Consider the following 26809-nt stretch of genomic DNA (forward strand, 5'->3'; position numbering starts at 1 on the left):
AATTCTTCAAATCAGTTCAGCTAGATTATAAATATTAGAAATAAAATTAGTCACATTTTTCAAACTTATCTGTGAGGAAAGCCTGGTGTTTGTTTTACTTGTGGAGCTGATGACTGAAATCAGAAGACCATGGGGACTGTTTCAGAAACATCTAGCTTAGTAAGTCCTGCTATTTCTGACAAAATATACACATTTATATGTGAAAACTAATTCAAAACCCCCTATAAAACAGAGAACGACTGATCTCTTTTTAATTTCTGATTATTTTCTCCAGAGTAAAACTGAGGATTTAATTTTTGGAGTAAAAGAGCAGATATAAAGAAACTAAGACATTGGGAAAAGTTAACTGGTGTTTAAATCAAAAAATTACTTTTTTACATCTTCTTATCTGTTTCATCTTTTCTTTCTCTGCATGTATCTTCCACAAAAGGCTTTTCTAAGCCAGGAAAATCAACACTTTTGAGCCACAGTAGCAAAGCTGACATAGTTCTGCTCAAGTTCTTACAGAGAAATCTAGAAACAGGGGAGTGGGATTTTTTCACTTTCTCCTCTCACCCCCACCCCTCTGGCTAGTCTCTCTGTGAACTCCCTCCTGCCTAGATAAAGTCTGTGAGGCTGCTGCAATTCATCATTATTGTGCCTGTACTCTGGTAAGGCAGCCAGGAGTTCAGGGAGGAAGAAGGATTTCCACAGGATGAAGTCAGGTATCCTCTGTGTTTCAGCAGGTGATTGATTTGCACAGAATGAAAGTGTTGTGTTCTCTGTGTTATCCAGACCTTGGAGTCTTCACTAAGGGTGCTGTCCGAGGAAAGGGGATGGTGTTTTTTCTTAAAGCTCAGTCAGGCTGTAATCTACAGAACTATTTTATCATTAAAATTATGTGTAGGTGTTAGATGTCTGTCGTAATGGCTGCTTCTAATTGTGATTTCAGGCAGAAGCTTTGCCCTTTAGGAGACTGACTACAGATCAGAGCAAGCATTTAGCAGCCTAAGGAACCAAAGTCTCGCCAGCAGAGACTCCAGGTCATATTAAAGTCTTGGCTTTGGTGCTGTCTGGCGCAAATTCAGTGGGGACTTTTGGATCCAGGAAATAATGAATTACAAGTTGTGTCTGCACCGCAAAAATAAAGCACCCTTATCATGTGGAACAGACCTGGCTTGTAGCTATTAATTTCACATTGATATTGCTCAGTGCCCTAATATGACTTGACTGATGTGATTCTAGCTGTTGTCCGGTGGTTTTGTGTGCTGGAGTGGTTCAGTGCTGCCATTCCGTGATAAAAGTGAAATATCTATTGAAAATTTAGTTGATTGTATCTCAGAGACAATTTTGGAAGCTATCTGGTTGACCTCTACTGTTGCCTTATCTTTTGTAAATTTGATCTTACTTTTCAGGAGTCTTAGTTTTAGGAATTCTTTCAAATTTTTACTGTGGAAGATGTATTGTTTTAAAATCAGTTATGGTTCTGTTGTCTATCTGAAATTTTCCTAGAGAATACAATTGCTTCCCAAGTGTTCATTTGTGAAACAAGTCAAGCTTTAACAGCAATACTGGTAGAAATTTAGCAGACCCCAGAGATGAGTCCTGTCCTGTATTACTTTGGTATCAATCGAAAAGTTAGCTTGCTTACCGCAGGAAGTCTGAAGGAGCACCAGTAAAGAGGGAAGGCTCATCCAGCTGCACAGATAACCCTTTGCCTGGAGATTTGATACTGTTGAAGGTTTAACTCATTGCTGCTGTTAGGGTGGAGATGGTTGTCATTCTCTCTTAGAGGGTCTGCAGTTCAGTAGTGGGATATGTGCAGTTCTTGCACTCTGGTTGATTTTTTTTAATTGTGAGGAGTCCTGCTGGAAGTTATGCTTAAGGTTATCCCTGCCGGCAAATGTTTATGTGATTGAGGCTGAAATCCTCTTCCTCCACAGAGTAAAACCACCTGAGGCAGTAATACCACCCTGTGTATGGTGGATATGCTGGATGCTGTGGTGGTTTGCATGGGACTGCACTTGTTGCTTCTGGTCGGTTTGTTTTTATTAGATGTGGGAAACCCTGTGCGCATCTTTGGCATTTAGGGTTTCAGCTCCCTCTTTGACCAGCAGCAGCTCTTCTCCACAGTGAGGACTGAAGAGCTGCTGTGGTGGGGGTTCAGTCAAAAACCCCAAAGCAATGGTGACGGAGGGGGTATCTTTTAGTATTTCATATTGAGAAGCATAACTGATGAGTCCAGCACATCTCTTACCACCAACCCTCAGTTTGCTCGAAGCAGCCGTACTTGTTGCAGATGTAATTCCATTGATATGCCAGGAGGATTTGACGCTTCAATTTAATGTCTCATGTGTCTGTGAGTAATTAAAAATAGCGAGTAATGTAAAGTGATGGAGTGATTGAAGTATGTGATTAAAGTTGCAATGGTCTCTGTGTTGTCCTGTGTTGATACCATACTAACGTCTCTTGCAATGTTTCATGCTTTTTTTAAAAAATGCCGGTGTTTGAAGTTAGGTGTGAAGTCTGTGTGACAATCCTACCTTCTGGTGACAGAGCAGGACTGTTGCAAACTTTTGTAGTTGCAGGGAAAATGTTACCAAAATGTTGCTTCTTCCTCTGTGTTTCAAGTTTTTTAGAACAGTAACATGAGCTTTCAAGCCAGGCGTGGTGCTGACTTTTGACTTAAGTGCCCGGAGGTGGCAATAAAAGGGTTAGATGGTGCAGCAACCATCTGTCTCTCAAAGCAAGAGCTACTCCCTTGCAGAGGGAGAGGCTGCCTAGTGAGAGAGACATCTGTCATGTCACTGGCATTTCGCCTGGCTGTGGTGTATCCCCACTCCCATCCATGCATCTGCCTCCCCTTCTCAACACACCAAAAATGCTGCTGTGTTTGCAAGTCTTGTGAAAAATGCCACCTTTTGAGCCAGCAAGTTTGGGTGGGGTAAAACGACTAAAAATAATTTTAGTGTTAAAGAAAAAAGAAGAGCTGTGTGTGCTTGTGGCAAGCATCATCCTTGAGTAATACGGGGTGAAAAGCGAAAGCTTTTCCTTACAACTTTTGTGTGTACATCTGTGTCCATTCCTTGCCTTTCCCATCGGGCATCATCAGCCACCTGCACAGAAGGAGGCAGGCAGGTGTGTGCATGGACATGCAAAGGGCAGCTTTGCCAGGCTGGTTCCCTGACACTTGGATGCCATACAGTGGGCACGTACAGGAAGTCCTGTTGGCAATACCAGCCGTGACAATGTCGATATCCTCACTGAAAGCAGTCATGCTGCGTGTTCTCTGAAATACAGGGATTTTACTCGCGGTGGCCAAATCCAAATGAAACTCGTTGTTGAGAAAGATGAGTTTGTTCTCACCTTCCACAGAGGTGTTTTCTCCCTCTGGTGTCACCACTAGCACACAGTGCTTTGTTTTGGTTTGTGAGTAAAGGCACTGATAGAAAAGGTTGTACTGGATAGTTAAAATGAACTTCTGAGTCTGTGCTTTCCTGAAGGTACTTTTTATAAAAAGTTAAAATATGGGGGTGTAATTTATTTGTTAAGTTGAATTTATTTGTCAAGTTAAAATTTGGAGGAGTAATTTGTTTGCTAAGTTGAACAAGAGGCATGATTAAAGCCAGTTAATAAATGCCAAGACAGTCGTCTGATTGACAGTTTCCCAGGGCTTGATCTTGCTGTCATTTCTGTCAGCTGAAGAACTTCAGATCTTAATGTGAACCATTGACTGTATCTGTGAGATCCCACTCCTGAACTTCTTCTTGCAAAATACTAAACACTACTCCAGCTCTGCAAATGGCTGCAGAGGAGGGTCAGCTGATGGGTTAAAGTGGATGATGATAATTCATGCTGATGAATTAAATGGGTGTTTGCATGTGGTGGCATTTCCGTATGGGGGTTGCCTGTGTTTTGCCATGCAGCAATTAGTGCTATCTTGAGCAGCTTTGCATGGCTCTGTCTGGGTTACCTCAAACCATGGGGAAAACATAGGTGACTTGGGGGGTTCTCAGATGGGATGAGAGCATTCCTGAGGCTCCCAATGGCAGAACCATACTGATCAGTATTCACAGGTTTTCACAACTGAGTGGCTGTGGGGTTTATCTGTTTTCAAAATGGAAAACAATGCTGGAAGAACTTCAGGCAAACTGAGGGAAACTTCAGATAAGCAGGGTGGGGTTCTGTTTACAGAAGAGAATAGTTCTACTGTTCAGAATAGCAGTAAATGGAAACTCTTTTAAATACAACTTATTTAAGATTTGAGGTACCACTGGCAAACTTTCATCACTATCCATAGCAGATAATTGTCAGTACACTAAAAACTGAATTATCTGTCGTTCTGGTTTTGTTTTTTATTAAATCCATATCAAACCAATGCATTTATGTATCTTCAACATTTGGAATCATCTACAGGGACTTTAAATTCAATTGCTGAAGAAGCAAAATAGTCGAGCTTATAGCTGTTGACCTGTTAGCTGCCTGTGCTTCTTTCTGTTGTTTCTTCCTGCACAGCAATGGCCTGCAAATATACATGAAATGGAAAGAGACAGTTGATTAGATTAAATGGTTATAAATGCTCTGTCTATGGGAATGATATTCTGTAATTACCCTGTGATTTCCATTCTGAAGATATTTTTATATGCTCAGAACTGCTAGTATCCTTTAAGACATTGTGTAGCCAGTTATTAGCCTTTGTGCATTTCAGATTCATACAACGTGCCCTTTCTTTATTTCCCCTGACATCTCTAACCATTGCTATTAAAATTGTTGTTTTGTACCTGCTCATTTCAGATGCCAGACCAGTTTGATCAGACAGTGGTGCTTAATCAGCTGCGCTATTCTGGGATGTTGGAGACAGTCAGGATTCGGAGGGCTGGTTTCCCAGTCCGGAGGCCCTTTCAAGACTTTTATAAAAGGTAAACACACTGACTTGTGGACTTCAAATGGAAGTCACAGGTACAAGTCAATATTCCTGTGTCGAGGAATAGAAGTAAAAATAATCATGTGGCAAAAATAGAACTTAATTTCTTAAGTGAAGCAATAAATACTTTTTGGTTGCCAGGTATAAAGTCCTCATGAGAAACTTAACTCTCCCTGAAGATTTAAATGAGAAATGTGCCGTCCTACTTCGTCTGTATGACAACACAAGCACTGAATGGCAGCTTGGTAAAAATAAGGTAAAATAACCTGAATGTGCAAATTGTGGTGCTGATGCATGTACAAAGCTGAGGGGACAGGATTTAGACTGCACAGCTGCAGAGATGTAGTTCTAATGGCAATTATTTCTGGCCTTAAAAGAAGCTGTGCATGCCTGTTGGTGCTCTTGAAACTCTTATAGCAACAATTAATGGTTGTGCTGAGCAATTTGCTATGTAAGGGACTTAGAAACTGACTGGTGATTTCAGTCACAGAGAAAGGGTCCACCTGAATTTTCTGTCACTGCTCACAATTGGCAGCACTGGTGAGGATATGAACTTAAAATGTGGTATTTGGATTTTTTCATTTTTAGAAGTATGGAGCATCTGGGGTAACACTTTTGTTCTGCAGGGAGCTCCACTCATACTGGTAAACCGACCTAACCAATACTTCTTCAGTGGCAGAAATCAGGGAGAAGAATTTTAGCCAGTATTCATGTGGCAGAATTGAGCTCCAAGGGTGTTTGCCATCCTAGTGTGAGTCTTTTCCAGAGGTATATTAGGCCTTGATATGTGTTCTACCAGACAACCTGAGCTTTGCCCACGGTGTTTTTTTTCTTAAAAAAAAAAAATCGAATTATTTTAGAATAAATTAAAGAATCAAATTTTAACTTGAGAAATAAAACAATCCAGGTGTTTTTGTGTGCTCATTTTGCAAGTTTGATTGTAGACAACAGCTTGCAATTTGTGCTCTTGGATTTCAGCAAATGATGTGAAAGCGTTGCAGACTCGGGAGAAGATTCCCCATTTCACGATTTGAGATTTCCTAAATATTAAAAACATTTTAAAAAACTTTTTAGTGCCATAAGGTAGCAAAAATATTTTGTAAAATCTGATTGATTTCTGTAGGAAATGCTCCTCCTTTCACCCTATTCTCCCCACAGCTGGATGGTTTGGAAGGGTTTCTTCCATTCCTCTGTATGCTTAAGGGGTCTTAGATTTGTATTGGGAAAGTTGTTTTAATCATTTTACAGTTGCTGTAAGAAAGAAGAAAGAATCTGAAATACTCTGATGGCAATTGATGCCATCTTCCATCCCATTTTTGTATCCAAAGGCTTGGACCTTGGAGAGTGCTTTAGCATCTTAGGGATGTATGTTTATCAGAAATTGTTTTAATCAACTGCTCATCAGGACCTTGGCAGGAGCCAGAGCTCTGTTTTAACTTCCCTTACTGTGGCCTGGGCTCATCCTCCCCCAGGAGCTGCCTGCGCATTTGTGAGACTTCAGAAACAGGAGAAGAGCACAAGAGGACACTGGTTTCAGACTGAACATGGGATGAGGCACTATCCTGCCCCTATATTATTTAAAAGGGATGATAATGACATTGTAATGATTTGGCTTCAGTGTGATTTTTTTTTCTTGTCTTTTACATCTCAAGCTGCAATGCACCTGGTCAGGAAAAGGCATTAGCCTGAGCTTAACATCCATTTTTGTTCCAGAAGTAGCTGAACACTTTTCTGAAGAATCTTGTTGTGTTTTTGAAAGCCTGTGTGCAGAGCAAAGAAAAATTGCCCACTGAGTGAAAGGAAAGGCTTTTTCCATGAGGGAAAACTTCATATAGAAAGAGCTCTGCCCAGTGCAGCTTGGACACTGGGACATTGAAACTTTCTGTGGGACTTTTTCTGTTCCCGTTTCTTGGGTAATTCATGCTAGAGAGTCTTTTTCTAGCTTTGTTCAAAACTCACAACTGTGCCTGTCCTTGAGTGTGCTTTGAGAGTGCTGCTTTGGCTTTGATGATGGGCTTTTTTTTCATGTAAACTCAGAGGAAAAACCAGCTGCTTTTGCATTTAAACACCCCTAAAAGTCCACTGGGGTTGGTTTTTTTGGGGTGGAGGGGAGGGGCAAGGGGGTTGCTGGATTTTTTGGCTGGATTTTTGGGGTTTTTTTTCACATCAAGAGAAAGCACCCAGCACTTCAAGATGCATTCCTGCTTTTAGATGTCTTTGCAGCCCTCCTTCCTCAGCAGAGCCCACCCTGTCCCTGAGCTTTCTCATGGCTGTGTTGTGGTGTGCAGCCTGGTTCTCATCCCACATAATCAAAGTGTCAGTGAACTGGCTATTTCCAGCTGCCCATGTGTTAGGCAGCAGCATGCCAGGCTGTTGTCACCTATAGCTGACACCAGCATACTTGGCCTTTAAAAAAGAAAAGTTGAGAAGAGCTGGAAAAAGTGCTGACAGCAGATAGCTCACCAGCATGTGAGTGTGTGGCAAAGAGCAGATGTCAAGGCAGGTGGAAGAGGGAAGCTGCCTCCCTCATGCCCCTGCTTGACTGGAGAAGCAGTTTTACTCATTTAAGGCAAAATAGGCCATGTTAGCTCAGTTTATGTCAATGCCATGTGCTAAAGCTGCCTCTGAAAGGCACTTAGGCAGTGCAGGTGAATGATGCAGGTTAGTGCTTGGAAGAGAGCCTGGGAAGCATTCTGTCTGTGAGAGGATGGCTGGCTGTGCTGGGGTGTCTGGCCCTGGCAGCCCTCTCCATGTAATGGCAGAAAAACACAGTGAGTCGATGTGAACAGGAAGGCACTCTCATTTCTGCTTACTTCTGCAGTGCTGCAGCAATGTCCTTGGAAGCAGCAAGCTTTGTAAGGGGTTGTGGAGCCTGATGTGACTGTTAAAAAAGTAAATTATTGGGGTGGTATTTCTGCCCCTCTGATTGGAAAGTTCATGTGTAGTCCTGCACCTTCTTTGGCCTGTGTTATTCTGGTGGGAAAGGCTGTTTAATGAATCCAGTAATTACGTTGCATTTGGAAAAACCCTGCTCCTAATTAAAAGTTGAATAGAGTAATCTAACTCTTCCCACTGAAATCCAGAGCTAGAGGATCATCTGCAGGGGTTTTCTTTTAGGAGGACTACATTTTGTGGTTCTCTTTTCTGCTGAGGAAATCGTACATTTTTCTCTGCATTCAAAGCTGAGGCTTGCTGCTTGGAATGACATTGGTAGCACCCTGGCTCTCCTTCAAATACGATGCTCACCAAAATTTGTTAAGCCAGAAGTTTTCTTTTGTAGGTGTTTCTCCGGGAGTCCTTGGAACACAAGTTGGAGAAACAGCGAGAAGTGGAAGTCACCAAGGCAGCAATGATTATCCGAGCACACATCTTAGGTTATGCAGCCCGGTAAGTGACTAGATGAGAATATTAATAGTAAGGATTTGAAATAAATGGATGAGTTGTCAAGAAGTTAAATCCTTCTGACACAATTCTCAACTTTTCTTAGGGGCCAGGCGTTCAAATCCTGTAAGTGGCCTTTGAAAATAGCAGCTGAAAATACCCATGAATAACACAAAGTTTGAATTGTTTTAATATAATGAATTGGACAGTACAGAAATTTGGAGGTCATCTGATTGTATCATGGCATGTAGCATGGTAGGAACTCTAGCTGGATGGCACCTAGTGGGGCTGCTGCCCCAAGTTACCAGCTGAGATCCTGATTTATCTTTGCTTTCTCATGGTAAGAAAACAGAAGGAAAATAAAACTAATCCATTTGGTTCTTGGAGAACCAAGACATTATGTTACTGATTAATGTTTCACTTGTTTACCTGGCTTCATGCATTATCTGTTAGGTGGACTTGTTCATCCCCTCTGTTTATTTCTCTGCTTTTTCTACAAGTCAGTTGAGGACAGTTTAAGGAAGCTTGTTTGCATAATGAGGTAATTTCTTTTCATGTGCATATTAGTCCTGTTCTTACCAGTATGTTACTTAAAAACTATATCCCTTTTTTAATGACACCTGTCCTGCTATCTATGGTCTTTCTTTTCAGAGATGTGGGATGACTGTGTTGATGATATGTGATGATATGTGTTTTTTCTCTGCATGTGCACACACACAGAGAACTGTCTTTTTAGCATCTCCTTGGCAGGGGCATAAGAACATGTAAGACGTGCATTTCTTTAATGAAGACACACACAGTGCTGTCAAGAAATGAGAGAATCTTGCTTCTCAATGGGAGAAGAAAGTGAGCAACAGTGGGGAAACTATCTCAGAGCTATAATTATCATGGGCTCGTTATTGCAGGTCACCACGGCAAGATCCCTCACAACTGTTTCATTAGAAATTTGCTTCTTTTTTTCTCCCCTCAGAAAACGGTATAGAAAGGTTCTCTACTGTGTGGTTGTGATACAGAAGAACTACAGAGCATTCAGTGGTAGGAAGAAGTTCCTGTGCCTGAAGAAAGCAGCCATGGTCCTCCAGAAGCAGTGGCGAGGCCAGCTTGCTCGGCGTCTTTACAGGGAGCGACTGGAGGAGAAGCGGAGACAAGAGGAGGAAAGAAGAAAAGAGGAGGAAGAAAGGTGCAGTCTCTGTCTTATATCACTCTCCTGCATGTGCCGTATTAGGTGTTGGTCTGAAAGCCTTTATTTCAGGCTATTCTTGAACAAGTGATTTTAGAAACCTTGCTGATTTTGCTGAAAGACGCACGTAGCTATCATGGTAGTTTCATATTCACAAACATATTCGTGGTGATCTTATTTTTGGCTGTCTTTTCCAGGTGGCAGATGATCTCTGTAAGCTGAGCTATTGCCCTAGCAAAGGAATGTGATGAGCTTATGTTGAGCTTAATTGACTGACTTCTTTTCTTCACTCACTTTTAGGGAAAGACAAAGGCAAGAAGCAGAGCGTCTTGCCCAGCAGGTAAATGATATTCTTAATGCTTTCAGCCACCCTGTTTATTTGAGTATCTCAACCCAGCAATTAAAAAAATAAAAAGTACCTGTAGCATTAAAACTAAACTAATTGCAGGAGCTGGCAGATAAAGCCAAAGGAAACTCAGTATAGTTGTTTGCATGGAAATTTCCTTCACCTGATGCTTCATTTAATTTCCAGAAAAGTTTGCATTTTCTGCACATATTTGGACTTCCTCTCCTCAGCTATCTCTGAGCAAATGTAATCATGCTTTAATTTTTTTTCTTTTTCTTTCCTTTTCATTTCTTGCTGATATGAAGGTAGGGCTCCTTTTAAATGAATGAGCATGGTGGAGTATAGTGCTTTAGAAATAAATTTTTAAAAAGAATCTTGCATTTAGGGGCCTAGTTTATTTTGTTTCATTTTGTTTTTATGCAGGCTGAAGAAGAGAGAAAGAAGCAGGAACTGGCTGCCATTCAGAAAGCCCAGAAGGAGGCAGAGCTGAAGCAGGAGGTGGAGAAGCAGAAAGAAAGCAGACAGGTGGAAGAAATCCTGCGTCTGGAAAAAGAAATCGAAGACCTGCAGCGTGTGAAGAAGCAGCAGGAGCTGTCCTTGACAGAGGCCTCATTACAGAGGCTGCAGCAGCGTCGAGATGAGGAACTCCGGCGGCTTGAGGATGAAGCCTGTCGAGCAGCCCAGGAGTTCCTGGAATCTCTGAACTTTGATGAGATTGATGAATGTGTCCGAAACATTGAGAGGTCTCTCTCTGTGGGCAGTGGGTATCCTGCTGAGCTGGCTGAACAGACTGGAAATGCCTGCGGTGAAAAGCCCAATTTTAACTTCAGCCAGCCATATCCTGAGGAGGAGGTAGATGAGGGCTTTGAAGCTGATGATGATGCATTTAAGGATTCGCCCAACCCAAGTGAGCATGGCCATTCTGATCAAAGGACCAGTGGCATCAGAACAAGCGATGATTCCTCAGAAGAGGATCCTTATATGAATGATACCGTGGTGCCAACAATTCCTGCTGCTAGCGACGCCATGGTCATACCTCCTGCCCATGACACAGTGAGTCTCCACAACTCTTCAAGTGGCGAATCCACCTACTGCATGCCAGAAAATGTATCCTGCAGACCCCCAAATTCTGTGGAACTTATTTCTCCTGATGGAGACTATGATTACGACCAAGACGATTACGAAGATGGTGCTATCACTTCTGGCAGCAGTGTGACCTTCTCTAACTCGCACAGTAGCCAGTGGTCACCGGACTACCGGTGCTCAGTGGGGACATACAATAGCTCTGGAGCATACCGGTTCAGCTCTGAGGGAGCTCAGTCTTCTGTAAGTAGCGTTGTTTTTATTACCTAATAATTGATAGGTGCTTTCTGATTATTTTTTTCCCTGCTGTTCAGCTGTAGACTCACTGTAGCTGTTCTTAGAAAACATTGTATAGCGTGATTGGCTCAGAGCACCTATGGAAATAGTGGTCTGTTGCCATCTAGATGCCACTGCGATGAGTGCATTAGAGGCAGCTCAGATGCTGTTTGCAGTCCTGGGCTTCTGCACACATGTGATTTTAACTGCTTTAATGCATCACTGTGTGTTACTTGGTGAGGAGCTCAGTGCACAGCAAAGTTCTTCTCTGTGCATGAGTTTGGAGTTGGGGTACCAGGTAGCATGTTGGGGAATTGATTTCAGGAAAACCAAATTTATTTATATGTGCAAGTTGCAAGAGTATTGAACAATGAGATGCTTGCAGAAGTCCCTGACATCCAGGTGTTATTTTGAGATTATTTGGAGAGTAAAGTTCATACAATGGCAAATGCTTAAATTATTGAGGCAGAGACACACATTCTGCAGAGCAATTTTTCAGTGCTGTTTACTGAGTATACAGTGGGGTTTCCTTCTACAAATATTTTTGAAAGAATATGGTTTCTTCTACCACTCATCCAGTGCTTCTGTGAGACTGTCTGATTGGGAAAGTGAAAAGATATTTCAGCAACACTGACTTGTTTAGAAGGAAAACTTTAACCACAGAATATCTTCTGCATTTGAGGCAGTGATAAGCCTCGTGGGTGTTGGGACAAGTTGACAGTTCTTGCCTGAGAAAAAAGCACTTTTAGTGTTTTTTGTTGAGGATGCCTTCCTGCTGCATGACTCTGGATGTGTGTCAGGTACAGAACAGAAATTCTGACTTTCTGGGGTGAGGGTGGAGGAAAGCTAATACCACAGCTTGTGCAAAGTTTCTTTTTCAATACTTCTGTAAGCTGTTCCCTACAGCACTTCAGTGATCGGGGCAGGTAGCACAAGGTAACCTATCCTGACCATACTGTGGCAAAGGGATAATTTTCCTGAGCATCTACAAAGCTTTTTCACAGATTGTTGTGTAATCAAACAGCTTAAGCTGCAACTTAATACAGTGTACTCCTTCCTTTGTTAGCTGGGTGAAAACTAATGAGGAATCATGTCCTTCCAATACATGATAACTGTTTTAGCTAGAGACTTCTAAACTAACTTTGTCTAAACTCTTTCCTGAGAAATTATGACCTTTCTTTCCTTTCTTGTGTAGTTTGAAGACAGTGAAGAAGATTTTGACTCCAGGTTTGATACAGATGATGAACTTTCCTACCGGAGGGATTCTGTCTATAGCTGTGTCAGCCTGCCCTACTTTCACAGTTTTCTGTACATGAAAGGTACTGAATCAGAATTTGCTAAACAGACAAAATAACCAGAAATATTTATTGTATATTACACTCCGGTTCCTGTAGAGTTACGCTATTTTCTTATTTTTCAAAGGGTGGTGGAAAAGTGACTTTATTTAATTTGAGCTGTTCTCAAGTTACTTGCAGTGGCTTACATCTAGCAGTGTTTTTCCCCTCTGCAAAAGTATAAGTACAAAAAAACAAGTCACAAAGTGAAATTGTACCAAATCTGCTGATTCCTGCTCTCAAAACCTTGTAACACAGACAGCATTCTACAATGCAGACCAATTTTACTGACCTTAGTAGAATTTTGCTTTGGATCTGGAAGACATGACAAAGGTTCCATGTAGCAAAGGGGTGTAAGAGACTGAAAGAACATACACAGGAGTTCTCTGGTTAAAATTCTTGGATTTGTCTTCTGATTGATAGTAAATTATAATCTAGATGAACCATTGTATGATTTCATATATTATACCTTATTTTCCTGGAGTAGGAACAGTCATGAGTCTACACACCACAATGTTCGTGTGAAAAATAATGCATTCCACAGTAGCATGGCTTTTACTTTCTGACATAGCTGGCAGTCACTTTTTGTGGGATGACAGGAGCATATTGGTTTGGTTAAGGTTTTTATGACTGTGATGTAACTCCAGTGCAAGATGCATTGCCTACTCTATGGCCACACTTTGTTATGACCGAGCTCACACTGGTGTATTTCCTACTCTAAACACAGCTTTGTTGGGTTTTGTGGTTTTGAGTTAAACATCCTTACCTCCTAATAACTTGGTGAGAGGAAAGAGCTTAATGCTAAATTTTTTTTTAGATTATCACTGAAACACATTGAAAACTGTCTTAAAGATCAGATAGTCATGTGCAGCAAGACTTTTCAGTAATTTATTATTACAGATATGTTATGTATACGTATATGTAATATATATATATAAAAACGTTTATTTTTGTAATACAGAGACTTAGTACAATTTATAATTTAAGGGTGTTTAGATTGACAACAATATTGGTGGCCATAAGGATATGCAAAAATGAGGTTTTGTGGCTTACAGCAGAAAGTCATTTTAACTGCAGTGTTGTTGGTCAGCACCTTCCAGTTTTGGTGGGGTCACAGCTTCTATTTTATAATACAGTTGTTTGTTTTAACTACATATAAACCCACATTCGTCTCTCTTGCCAGGTGGCTTAATCAACACATGGAAGCGACGCTGGTGTGTCCTGAAAGATGAGACCTTCCTGTGGTTTCGTTCTAAGCAGGAAGCCCTTAAGCAGGGTTGGCTTCACAAAAAGGGGGGTGGATCATCTACGCTTTCCAGGAGGAACTGGAAGAAAAGATGGTTTGTTCTCAGACAGTCCAGGCTGATGTACTTTGAAAATGACAGTGAAGAAAAGCTAAAGGGTGCCATGGATGTCCGAACTGCCAAGTAGGTTTATATGGTTTTACGTTAGCCGTGGTTCCTTCTGAGTACTTCTTGGGGCTCAGTCTGGGAAGGTATTGAGTGCCCTGCCTACAAATTGTGTGAATGCAAGCATGTGAGTGTGTGTGGTGAAGTTAGTGAAAGCAAGTGTTGTCCTTAGTTGGCTCTCTCTTAAGTCTAGAGAGTGCTCCAGAGCTAAGCCAGTGCCAAATACTTCAGAAAACTGCTGCTGTAATGAACCCCTCTATGCTTTCTCCCAGACTAGAGGCCCTACTTAGTCTGTAATGATTCCCAAGGCAATTTGGGGCATGTTGCCAAGTCTGTAGCTGCAGGCAAACACAGAATGAAGAGGGTGGAATTAATAGGCCCCAAATATATTGAAGTTCGCATGGGTCAAAGCTGAATCTTCTGGATCTTTTTTTCATGCTTTAAATAATTATGGTAGTGTAGGAAAGTATTTAAAATGCATATATTCATTGAAAAAACAAAATTACTAAACCTAATAACTTATGTCTTGTTACCTGAAGTTCCTTGTGCCTAAGAATTTTACGCTTCCTGAAACATGCATAAAAGCAGTTTTCTCCTGGATGGTATTTGTCCTTCTAAACAATCTAGGATTATCTACCTAATTTAAAAATTAGGGTGTGCTAACATTAGTAGTCCCATTTCTCTATAAAGTGTACCTAAGCTTTCATCCAAAGCAGAGAAAAACAGAAATGGTTTCTAACACTCAATTCTACTCTGTGCCTTGTAATCTGCAACTACCCAATTTATTCTGTTACTTTAAGGGAGCTTAAACTAAATTGAAATCTTAGATTAATCTTTTCTTTGGCAGTCTTGGCTTGAGCCTGATTTCAAGTAGTACAGAAAATAGTTTCAGTGAGAATCCTGACTTGCTCTTGAAAAACCAATGGCCTGGTGGCTTTCAAGTAAATCTCTGAATAAAAGCTGAAGATCCTACCATATTTTTTTTGTTAAAACTGGATTTGACTCTGTCTCATGTACCATAGCATTTATTTAGCATATTTTTATAATATGTTCAATCAATAATTCTTCTTTTTCGTCACTACCTCATTGCTTCATTGGCTGTGCCTTGTAGAAGTTCTTTGCGGCATAAAAAATTAAAAATAAAAAAAAATTAAAATTAAAATTGTCAGACGAAGGTTGTTGAACCTAGTTTGAGCTGTAGGTTCAGTCAATGACTATTTGTGTATAAACTAGGTAGAAGAAAGGGTACATGTATATAAAGAACTGTGTGTCATAAGAAATAAACAATAGCTTTTCTAGATAATGTTAATATTTACTGAATGCATTCCTAACCTATAATGCAACTCACATATTTCACCACTCTCTACTAGGGACCCTGCTCAATTTTTAAAATCTCAAGCTGAGTCACTTAAAACACAGAACAGGGAGGTACTCTATTGGACACTGTTACTGGGTGGGAAGGAATCCAAAATGAAGAAAACAATACAGAATTACAGCTTTTTCTTTTGATAGCAGATAGGTCATCCTCCTGAGTCTGACAAGCAGAGCTTGCATATATTGTTAGTAGGACAGAGATTTATGAGAATAGTAAGGCTGATAAGGAAATATAGCCAGTTAAGGAAATAATGAACTTCAGACAAATACAGAAAAACAGCAAAAAGGAAATTAAGTTTATTTCTTAAGCCACAGGAAAATCTAATACAATACTTTAATTATTGCTTAAAATCTTCACAGTTGTTTTTATATCAATAATTAAATTTCCAAACTAAAAATTAGAAATATGTAATTTTTCAGCAGATGAGTGCTTAACTTTTTCTGGAAGTCATGTTTGGAATTGTCTTTATGCTGACTCACAACCACACAGATTCACTAATCCAGGTTTTGTTTGCTTTCAGTTTTCAATCTTCAAGAGCTTTCTTTTTACCACTCCAAAAAACACTTTGTTATGCAGTCAGTTCAAAAATATATCCATTTCTCAACTCAGTTATCTTTGCCTCTCTTGAGGTTTGATGATGCATTGCTTTTTCTTTAGTTCTTCGTAAAATGGTAACAGAATAGTCAATTTGGTATAGTGACATTCTTAGTAGTTTGAATATTTGTACTGTGTAGGCAGAAAACACAGCTGTAGTTCAGTGAACTAATACTCTGTCTGATAAATCATGTTGTGAGTCTTGCAAATGAACCTGATGAAGACTGACTGCTGTTGTAAGTATCAGTAGTTTGTGAGCTTCTCAGCAGGACAGAGTTTTTTCAAAATGTTGACAATCTGTAGTGCTCAATCTTGGTGTTTTTCTTTTTTCCAGAGAGATTGTTGATAATACAGGCAAAGAAAATGGTATTGATCTAATAATGAGTGATAGGACCTACCACTTAATTGCTGAATCTCCTGAGGATGCAAGGTATGAAAATCATCAGGCCTATCTTCTTTTCCTTATCTTTTCCTTTTTAACCTCTACGCCATTCTGACTTCGGCTTGTCACTAATTTGTTTGACCACTGTCACAAAATATTCAGGCTGTGTTAAACATGTTGCTTTTAACATGGTTTTTGAAAGGCCTGCTGAGGAGAAAACCTTGTGGCAGACAGCTACTTGGAAGAGTCAGATTGCCAGTGAAAATTTGCCCAGAATTTGGCTGTTATCCATGTGTTACTAGCAACTTTCTGAAACAGCTTGTCTGTAGAGAGGCAGTCATTAGCCACTGATGTTTGGCTTGTGGATTACCCTCCTGTGTTTAGCTGCATCGATCAAATCAATATTTCAGACCTTGTAGTCTGGCTGAAATGAAGCATTTTGTTCTCAGGGATGGGATCTGTTTGTCTAAGCAGAGCCTAAAATTTTTTCAGATGGAAGTTGTAATGCAGTCGCTGTATTTTAGAGCAAAAGCATATTCATGTCAGAGGAGTGTGTAAGAGAATGCTTCCCTTTCTACATATTTAAAAGGGTCTTGCTTTTGTTGCTATAGGATCCATATCTAACCATAGGGGGGAGGCAGTAGGTGAGGAGCAAGTCTGACTTGTCAGATCAGTTGTAGAGCATCTTTAAAAAAAAAAAAATCCCTGTGCTACAGTTCATGCAAGATAATAATATGCTTGCCTATAAAAATCAAGCATTTAAATAAAGTTAACTTAGTAATCAGAGCTTATTACCCATTGCCTTGCTGCCCCAAGGCCAGAATACAGGATGCCTTTGTCAACATCACTTGAGCTACTTTGCTCAGAAGCCTCAAAAGTTGTTTGGTGTTCTGTTCTTTGTAAAGGTAGAACACCTTCTTGTGTCACAGGACCCTGAGTACAGATGTAGATGTAGCAATGCAAAATCTTTTCTCCTTTTTTTAGGCATCCTTAAAGTTATCCTTGAAATAACTTAGGACCTTTCTAGCAGTTACTATTAAGATTCTTGTGGGATGTAAGCATGCTTTAAAACTAAGGCATAGCTAAAGTCTCTTCTACCAGACGTGTACATGCCCTAGGGACCAATAAGCAATTATCAGCACACAGACTTGTCTATTGCCATGCATCTCCTTCATTTCTTTCTTAAAGATGGAGGAGGAGACACTGCACACTCTTGTTGTGTAGAGTACGAATAACAAACCAGCCAGATTAAATTACCTTTTACCAGTGTATTTCATGTTTCTTTTTTCTCACTCAACGCAGAGACTTAATGAGGGAGATGTGTAAGGATTTGCAGACAGGCTTAAGTCAAAGCCTTGTTAACAAAGCCTTGTGAAGTATGAATCATTGGGCTGTGTTTGGTCTGCATCTGCAATTGAAAAAATATTTTGTACCTGGGCTAGATCAGGATCTGGGGTTGCTTTTTGTTCAAATGAAGGGAAAAACCAAGAAAAACACGGCACAGGCCCCCAAAAGATGAATTACTATTTTTGATTGTGGAAATGTATTTGAAGAAAGAAGTAATGCTTCAGTGGGCAGGCACTGCTGAGGGTTTGTTCCTTTGAAATCTCTAGCATGTCTTTTTTCCCTACTTGTGTGTCCTGGGACTCAGCTGAAAGACAAAGGAGGTTCCAAAAGGGAAGAAAGCAAAAGTAAAGTCTGCCTTTGTCGTTTGCAAAGTGCCATGATTCATTTCATTTTCATTGTTTACACAAAGATTAAATGAAATCAGGAAAACTCTGAATTGTTCTTTAAAATCCATCCATAAATTATCACTAAATGTGCATACAGTGCTATGAAGTCTTTTTTTTAAAATTGAAATAGAAGTTTCACATTTAAATACATTTGCAATTCCTGAGCCCAGAAAGGAAAGCTGAATTTAATTTATGGGAATTTTTTAGTAGATGAGGCTTAGTTTTCTTCAGTTTCTTTACTTTCTTCAGCTGGTGGTTCCTCCTCTCTAGATGACAGCTTCCCTCCTTTTTTAGTGGCATTGCCTTACATCCAGCAAAGTGTTAATCACAACCTCTCTGTGGGTGTCTGAGTCTTAAAAAAAGAATCAGAACTAAATATGTTCTCATCTGCTTTATGGTCTGGCACTCTCAATCTTTGTTTCTCTTCGTTGCTAGCACTGTTTCTAATAAAATCGTAAGCCGATAAAATGGATTTAGGATATGGCAGCAATGGTACCGTTTGACAGCCTACACAGTTTTTCTCAAGCTATTTTAGGAGCTCCAGAAATGTACATTTTGGGGAACAGTTGGCTTCTGAATGCTGGAGTTAAGGAGGCAGCTCTTTAGTGTCCTAGGCATAAATTCCATGACTAAAAGCAATTGCAGGAAAGATAACTCCATATTTAAGACCAGTAGAAACACTGCATGTGTTTCCTCAACCCCGTGGTGGCTGAGGAGCCTCTGCTGGAAAGTGAGGAGTCTGTTTTAAAGGCTGGGCTTTTGAGCCCTTTGAAAACTTGGCCCCAGGTGGTTTTCATTAGAATGGCAAATTCATATCTCAAAGAATGGCATTCAGGAACCTGTTGAACGGGCCAAGATCTGCCCTCAGATTTCAATGGGATTCCTTCAAGCAGTTGAGTTTTATCATATACAAGTGCCAGAAGGATAGAGGTTTCCCAGAAGCAGAAGGTGTGGCTGGAATTAAATCCATCTGCAATTGCTGCTCAGGACTAGGGGCTGAAGCGCTGGAAACCTCTCTGCCACTTTCCCGTTGTGGATATACACGGTACCACTGGAGTGGCACAGATTTGCTCGTCCTTCCAGCAGCTGGATTTTTCAGTGCTCCATAGACAACAAAAACTGTAGAGCTATTTGCTTGGGGGTTTTATTCTTTTTTTCCCTCTCAGTTGTGCTTCTACAGAGAGCTCAGTGGACTTGGGTGGTCTTTGCAGAATTTTCACTGTAAGAAATTACTACCAGTCATGCTATCAGTGCAGCACAATTTATAATCTGAAGGTTGGGATTCCCATTAAAGGCTTTGTGAGTAGCTAGTAATGTATTTTATTCCAGATGAAATATGTGAATGTGTTACAAAGACTCTCCAAGCACTCAGATGCTTCAGTATGCTTACAGCAGTTTTTCAGAGGTGCCACTTAGTGTACAAGGTACTTGCTGTCAGGAAGAAGGGAATGACACAAGCTTGGACGGGAGATCTGGAGGGGCTTGCTTGCACCCAGTGTTACTTGAACTGACATAAAGCCTTGCTGCCTGTTGACAAAAGGAATCTTAAGCAATTTCAAAAACCTGCAGAACCTGCTAGATCTCTGCAGAACAAAGGTGACAGAAGGCTTGTGCAGAGCCAAAATTTTACTTACACTGCTGCCTTTCTCTCCCCAGCCAGTGGTTCAGTGTACTGAGTCAAGTCCATGCGTCCACAGAGCAGGAGATCCGGGAGATGCATGATGAGCAGGCAAATCCACAGAATGCTGTGGTAAGTACACATCTGAAGAACTTTTCAAACCAAATATTTTTAGAAAACAGGGGCACTGTGGTGGCCACAGCTTCTGAGTCACAGCCTAGTTTCTTTAAATGTGGTGGTAGCTGTGACACTGGCTAGAGCTTCCATGTCCTTGGTCCTGTAGCTGTACAAGGAGAGAGTGTGGCTCTCCCATCATTCACCTTGATGAAAAATGTCTGTTGGTTTTGGGAGTGTTTTTTTCTGGTCCACTTCCCTATCACATCACAGTGCATACTTGATTTTGAAATTTTGCAAAGATACTGTTAATGAGTAAATTAAAAACCCAGGAGTTAAAAATTTGAGATTTCTCTGATCCTGCATTTATCATTCTGTACAACATACATTGGTAATTAATGGAATACATTTGGAACCTAATATCAAGCAAAGGAAAACAAAAACTTCTGCTTAATGGCTTTAGAAGTTTGAGAGGGTGCCATTTATATTGGCATGCTGTTTTCAGTGAAAAATTCAAGAATGTTGGAAAGTATAGAAAAGAGCAGTTTTTGAGCTGCCTCCATCCTAACTACAAATAATCTTTTACTGGTTCTGTTCATCCAAGTCTCTTAGTTTTCCCCTCAGCAGTTTTAATGATTAAGAGAAACTGATGCCCAGACCTGCAGTTCATTTTGTTGGTCAAAGCTGCTTTTTCTTTCACGTGTCTCTCAGAAGAGAACTGTGAGTAATGTAATAGTGAATGTCTTCCTCATTTTCTGGTTGGATATTTGTTTATAGGGTACACTCGATGTAGGACTAATTGATTCTGTCTGTGCTGCTGACAATCCAGATAGGTAAGTCAGAACCATGCCTGGTGACTTTCTTTTTGTCATTTCTCTAGCCAAAATCAGAGACTTTATGCTTTAGTCTCTGTATTCTACTGGCCAACCATGTATTGATGATTCATTATTGCCTCCCTTTTCATAGTACTAAATACCCCATGTTAAAAGATGGAATAGGAATGATGGTGCATTTTGTGGGGGCTTCAGTAACTTCCATGACACTGCTTCATACATGAGCTCTTCAGCTCCTAAAGTGATCCAATACTGGAAGATTAAATATTTCTTTCATTTCTACGAATAATACTCCTGAAAAAAAGAACAGCTGATTTTTGAGTTCTTTAGTAATGTAGTAGGTAGAAAAATTAATTTTAATTTTTTTTTTCTGTTCTGCTTCTCATTCATGAATGTTGTATTCTTCAGGGATGAAAATTATTTCCCCAGAATAAAAATGTCTTGTAACAAAGAAGAGAGTGTAGCATAAAAACAACAAAAATGTCAGGATATTCTTAGTTCTTGAACTACTAATGGTGTTTTGGGAAATAAAAAGTAAACTGGGTTCAGACTATGACTAGTTTATAAGGTTACTGGATGTGAGGTGTTATTTGAACTGTAGGGCTCACTTCAGTTTCTCCTCATTGTGTACATGTGTAAAACAGCTGGTTTTAAGTTATTGCTTTGTCCTTGGCCTGCCAAAACACTGATACCAGAAGTAACACTGAATTTACAAGCCCACATTTCATAAACAATACAATACAAATGTCCAAAGCTTTCACAATTTTAAGTTAGCATTTCTCCTGCATTAAGCTAATGCAACAAGTTAAGCATTTCTCTTATATGCATTTTTCACATGGATTTTTTAGTCTTGTGGGGGAATTTTATGTTTTGTTTTGGGGGTTTGCTCCAGGATGAAAAATTAATGATAAAGGGTTAAAGAAAGCGTTGTAGGCTGAGGAACCTGCCTGTCTGATCCAGAGAGCCATCAGCACACTTCACTTGGACTAGTTCTTCATGCTTCAGTGAATCCTGGTGTAGGACTGGGTAAAAGCCAGACTCTCATTAAAAGTAGATTGTATTCTCTGTGAATTGGGTTGCACTGCATTAAAAATAAAAGAATCCGTGTTCACATGCTGCTTTACTATAGACCTTTGTATACTGTAGTTTGTTTTAGCTAATGTAGCTACTGAAGCAGACACTCTAAATAGATCTGACCCTGAAACAGTTCTGATTCACATCCAAAGCTGATTAAAGATTGGAAGTTCTTCTCACCGCAGATTTATTTTGAGATATGAAAAGTTGCAATTTAATGTAAACTTTCCCACCATTCGTAGCCCTCTCATTTTGGTGTGAATGTAACATAACTGAGTTTTTTCAAATGCTTAATATTTTTCTTTAGGTGATAAATAAATAATGCATTGGAAGTGGACAGTATTTGTCTGAATAGAAAATGCAAACAATGAACAGTTTTTATGGTTATGGGGAGTGAGATAAACAGTAGGTATATTGATTATAAAGGCTGTTTCAATTGTCATTTATTTTCATAGACCAAATTCATTTGTGATCATCACTGCTAATCGTGTTCTTCACTGTAATGCTGACACTCCTGAAGAGATGCATCACTGGATAACCCTGCTCCAGAGGTCAAAGGGGGACACTAGAGTGGAGGGACAAGAATTCATTGTGAGGGGTAAGAACTGACTGGGCAGTAAAAAGTAAATAACATCCATTATGCTTTGAAGAGATTGTTCCCACAATACAATGTGGGTAATATGCCAACATGGTTAGTGTTGCAGCCTCATCTTTGTGTGGTGGAGTTTACTCACAAATTAATTCAGCTGAAATTATATTCTTGCTGTGCCATGTAAGAAAACACTGTAATGATGACAAAAGTGTTTTTGTAAGATGACAGAATAATTCTTCTAGTAAAACATCAAAATTGAAAGGTTCTCATTAATTTTATCTTTATAATTTCATTGTTTGGGAATTTTACTTGATGTTGTTTAATATGTGAGCTTATCAATTCACACAATGTTTTTGTTGTTGTTGAAAGTATACAACCAACTTTTAGCAACCTACTTTTGTCCAACTCTGTTCAAGAAAAAGAAGTGTGATTCAAATTGTGTCCTTAACAGGATGGCTACACAAGGAAGTAAAGAACAACCCAAAGATGTCCTCATTAAAACTAAAGAAGCGTTGGTTTGTTTTGACACACAACTCTTTGGACTACTACAAGAGTTCGGAGAAAAATGCTTTGAAATTGGGTACACTGGTCCTGAACAGCCTCTGCTCAGTGGTCCCACCTGATGAAAAAATCTTCAAAGAAACAGGTAATTGTTTGCTCTTGTTCAAGTATGCCTTCTGTCCTTGTAGCTAGTAATGCAAGAAACAATGCATAAGAATATTTTAAATGGATTATTATGGGTGCAGTTCCATGAACAAATGGGTTCCAAGTCACTGAAGTGTTCTACAGGGTGTTACTGGGTGAAAAAACAAAAGTAGTGTATAGAAGAGTAAAATTTGTTCTCACCAACATTCAAATTATCGCAGACTGACACTGCTACCAACTTGGTATGAACACTTGTGCTTACACATCAAAGACCTGGGGAGAGACATAGGTAGCACTCTCCTCGTACCTTATTTTTTGTGCTGAGGAACTCTTGAGGGCCAACATTGGTGGAGCAGGTATAGGGAGATCCAGAATTAGAGTCCAGTTTGTGGTAACCTACGTATTACACCTGAGTCAGCTCCACTGTGCACTTTCAAAACTGGTTTTCAACTCGGAAGCGTCTGTTTGCAAATGAGAAGTGACTGTTGACAGTCCTGTATTATCTCATTGGGGTCACTGACACTTCAAAGAGGCTTTCACTAGTGAAAGATGAAACACATTTCCTTTTATTGGATCTGTTTCATAAAAAGCCTATACAATGATGCAGAGAGAGAATTTGAACTGAAATGCTCTTTCTATCATAGTTTCCACTTCATTGGTGTAAAATTAATGACAGACGAGGTAGTCTGTGCTTTGTACCTGTTTGTACGTATGCCACAGACTATGAAAGACTCCTGAGTGAAAAGCAAGTCTGTCTCAGATATTCCTGTCACAGGACTGGAGAAGTAGGGCCCACAAGCTACAGTGGAGCTAACAGTATTCTACAGTATTAACAGCATTGTCTTGCAGTCATTTTTACTAAGATTACTGGGTAAAACAGGAGGCTGCATGATGCATAGTTGTAGTCTGAGGCTGCTCCTAGGCTTCTTTAAAGGAGAAAATCTCCTTTAATACCACAGTATCTGTATTATGATACTTAATAACTCGTACAACTATAGTTCCTGAAAGACTGCCAGCATGATCTGGGATGCAGCAGTGGGTGTGTGCTGGGCTGCAGTTTGCATGCTGACCAGTTTTGCTGTTGTGCCAGGTTACTGGAACGTGACCGTGTACGGACGCAAACACTGTTACCGTCTCTATACGAAATTGCTTAATGAGGCGACCCGCTGGTCAAGTGCCATCCAGAACGTGATTGACACAAAGGCACCCATTGATACTCCAACTCAGCAGCTTATTCAGGATATTAAGGTGGGCACAAGCAGGATGGCGTGGGGTGAGAAAGAACGGTTGCTTAAATCTTTATTTTGGCTTTGCCATATTGGGTAATAAAGCAGAAAATTATGTTTTAATTACACGGTGACATGGACTAAAATTGTGAAACCTGAATGTACTCTCTGACCTGATAAAGGAATTTCTGTCTAAACAGTAGAAGAGCAAACTTTGAAGTGCAGCTTGGAGGGCAAGAGGGATAACTTTTTTCCATTAAAACAGTAACAAGTTTTACTGGTTTGTGTAACTTGACAGACATGGCTACACCTGGCAGTAGAGCGCAGTGTGCAGGTTGATGAGTTAGCAGACGTGTTTGACTCTGTCCACAGTGAGCAGCACACCAGGATGTGGACTAGACAGCTCTTCTGGGGTTTTTTTTTGTCATTTTGGTTCTTTTCTTTTTTTATGATAGCATGGGTTAAGCACCTCATACCTCTGTGTGATGAGAAAAATACTCATTTCATGCTCACCGTTTATGGTCTCATTGGAGACAGTGCATGCACAGCCAGAGAATGTCCTTCTGCAGCTTTTTGCTAATGTGCATTTAGGAGAGAGGATGATGATTCTCACAAGAGATCAAAGAAATAGGCAAGAGGGGAGAACTGTTACTGACCTTCTCCCTTAGAGTGCCACCCCTTCTCTCATGGAAAAGACATACTAAGTCCTTGGTTCCAAGACTGTGAATGCTGTTTCTCAGAGCAGGAGAAATATATGAAAGTTCAGGACTGCTGGAAGACAGTGGTCACACATCTGTCAAACTTGACCTAAGAGGAACAGTAAGAGCAGTATTTGGATGTTGGACTGGGTGTATCAGGTTTACAGCAGCACTTTTTCTGGACTGTTTTGTTTGGTAGCTCCTGCAATTTCTAACTGAAAGGCCAATTAGTTATGCTGGAGAAGTACTTTTAAATAAATCTTGAATACAGATGTCATAATTCCCATTATGAATTATTGGAGTAAAAGTGAAGATAAAATGAAAACACACTTCAAAAATTGTTATGATACTTCACACTACTTATGATTTTGGTGTCCTGCAGCTCTGCTGTAGTTTGGTTTTTTATGGCACAGATAAAACAAGCCCATCCAAGGCCTGAGGTTGGCAGGTACTAAGCATTCATAGCCCACAGCATGCCATGGCAGCCACAGCACCCACAAGTGCATTTAGCACCAAATAGTGTTGGTAACACCGATTGCTCAGTTTTTTACTACCAACCTAAGGGCACAAAGCATTGCATTATTCTAAAGCTGGACCCCAAATCCTGTTTTTTTTCTCACCTCAATAGGAAAACTGCCTGAATGCTGATGTGGTTGAACAGATTTATAAGAGGAATCCTATTCTCCGTTACACTCATCATCCATTGCACTCACCATTACTGCCACTGCCATATGGGGACATCAATCTAAACTGTAAGTTTTCCAATAATAGAACCACTTTTCCTTATGAAAGACTAAACCAGGGTTTAGTTTTTTTAAGTCTACAGTGAAGTAATGGTAGGCAAAATACATGTTTATAATACAAATAGACAAGTTTCCCCGTGCTCTTTTGAGAATAGCAGTTTGCCTAGCATAGAGCCATGGGCTTGTGGTGTCCCTGCAAGAGCGTTACAGAAGGGAAGGTTGCTATTGCTTTCAGCAACACAGCTAAGAAGACTGAGTTTGAAAAGTCTTGCACTGAAATAAGCAACTAAACCTGATTCATTCAGTCTCCTTGAATCATATTCTCCTCCTCCAATTATTGTTGCTTCCTACCCCATGTGGGAACCTGCAGCAGCCACAGCTTCCAATTAACAGATGTACGTTTTATCAGATGTGATAGGAATCCTTATTTATGGGAAAAAACATTTATGAGTGTACATGGTTTTAAAAAGTAATGCTTGTTTAGTCCTGAAATGAGTGTAATCATCTCTTTTAATATTCTTGATTCAAGCACTAATTTAGAAGTCTCTTTTGAATGAATGGTTCAGAACTATTGATGATTGCGAACTTGGTGTTCTTAAAAAGGATTTGGTTAATTTAGTTTGCAACTGCATATTAAACAAAGTATTACTCAGACCACAAGTTTCATCCGTGGGAGGAGGGTGGGAGGTTAATATGGAGTGTGATATGGGACTTCAGCAGTGTGACTTGCTCCGGAAGAAAGACTATCCGTCACAAAAAATTGTTAAGGCCAACAGCAGGTCTGGAGGCTTCGCAGACCTTAATTTGGACATGGTTAACTTCTATTCGTGAGAAAAGCCCGTGAGAAGAAAAGCAATTAGTTTTTACCCATGAGAATGTAGTATCAACAGAAGCAAGAAAGTTAAACAATAGAAGGAGAAAAACAGCAACATACCTGCACCTGTTATTTTTCTGAATGCTTGAATGCTTATGCCACAGGTAGCCAATGACAATATGTTATAGTTAATAATGGCCAATGAGTCTTTTGTGGTAGTTTAGCAGCCAATGAATATGTAACACAAATGATAACATACAAAAGGTGTATAAAAGAGGCTGCTTTGTTTAATAAATGGTTTTTTGCCCTTTGTCCGAGGCACTGTCTGTGTCTGTTGTGACTGCCCCAAGAGTGACAAAAAATGATCAATCAAGATACACCTTTTAAATTATTAAATTTGGAACAAATCTCAATAGCAAAATAGCTCATAAAATGAGTTTGCATCATACATTTGAA

General features: G+C 40.0%; 1 protein-coding gene across 1 annotated transcript in view; it reads left to right on the plus strand.

Moving 5' to 3' along the window:
- MYO10 (myosin X) overlaps window positions 1-26809 on the plus strand; it is a 162407-nt gene that overhangs the window by 127388 nt on the left and 8210 nt on the right. Inside the window, exons 20-34 of the mRNA XM_032117673.1 lie at window positions 4774-4898; window positions 5045-5159; window positions 8184-8290; window positions 9255-9464; window positions 9765-9804; window positions 10234-11136; window positions 12365-12488; window positions 13687-13930; window positions 16216-16311; window positions 19653-19746; window positions 20506-20561; window positions 22091-22233; window positions 22679-22873; window positions 23963-24120; window positions 25425-25548. Of these exons, the coding sequence (XP_031973564.1) occupies window positions 4774-4898; window positions 5045-5159; window positions 8184-8290; window positions 9255-9464; window positions 9765-9804; window positions 10234-11136; window positions 12365-12488; window positions 13687-13930; window positions 16216-16311; window positions 19653-19746; window positions 20506-20561; window positions 22091-22233; window positions 22679-22873; window positions 23963-24120; window positions 25425-25548 (2734 nt within the window). The remainder of the gene's footprint in view (window positions 1-4773; window positions 4899-5044; window positions 5160-8183; window positions 8291-9254; window positions 9465-9764; window positions 9805-10233; window positions 11137-12364; window positions 12489-13686; window positions 13931-16215; window positions 16312-19652; window positions 19747-20505; window positions 20562-22090; window positions 22234-22678; window positions 22874-23962; window positions 24121-25424; window positions 25549-26809) is intronic.

This window comes from Corvus moneduloides, chromosome 1 (genome assembly GCF_009650955.1).
Source record: "Corvus moneduloides isolate bCorMon1 chromosome 1, bCorMon1.pri, whole genome shotgun sequence".
Lineage (NCBI taxonomy): Eukaryota > Metazoa > Chordata > Aves > Passeriformes > Corvidae > Corvus > Corvus moneduloides.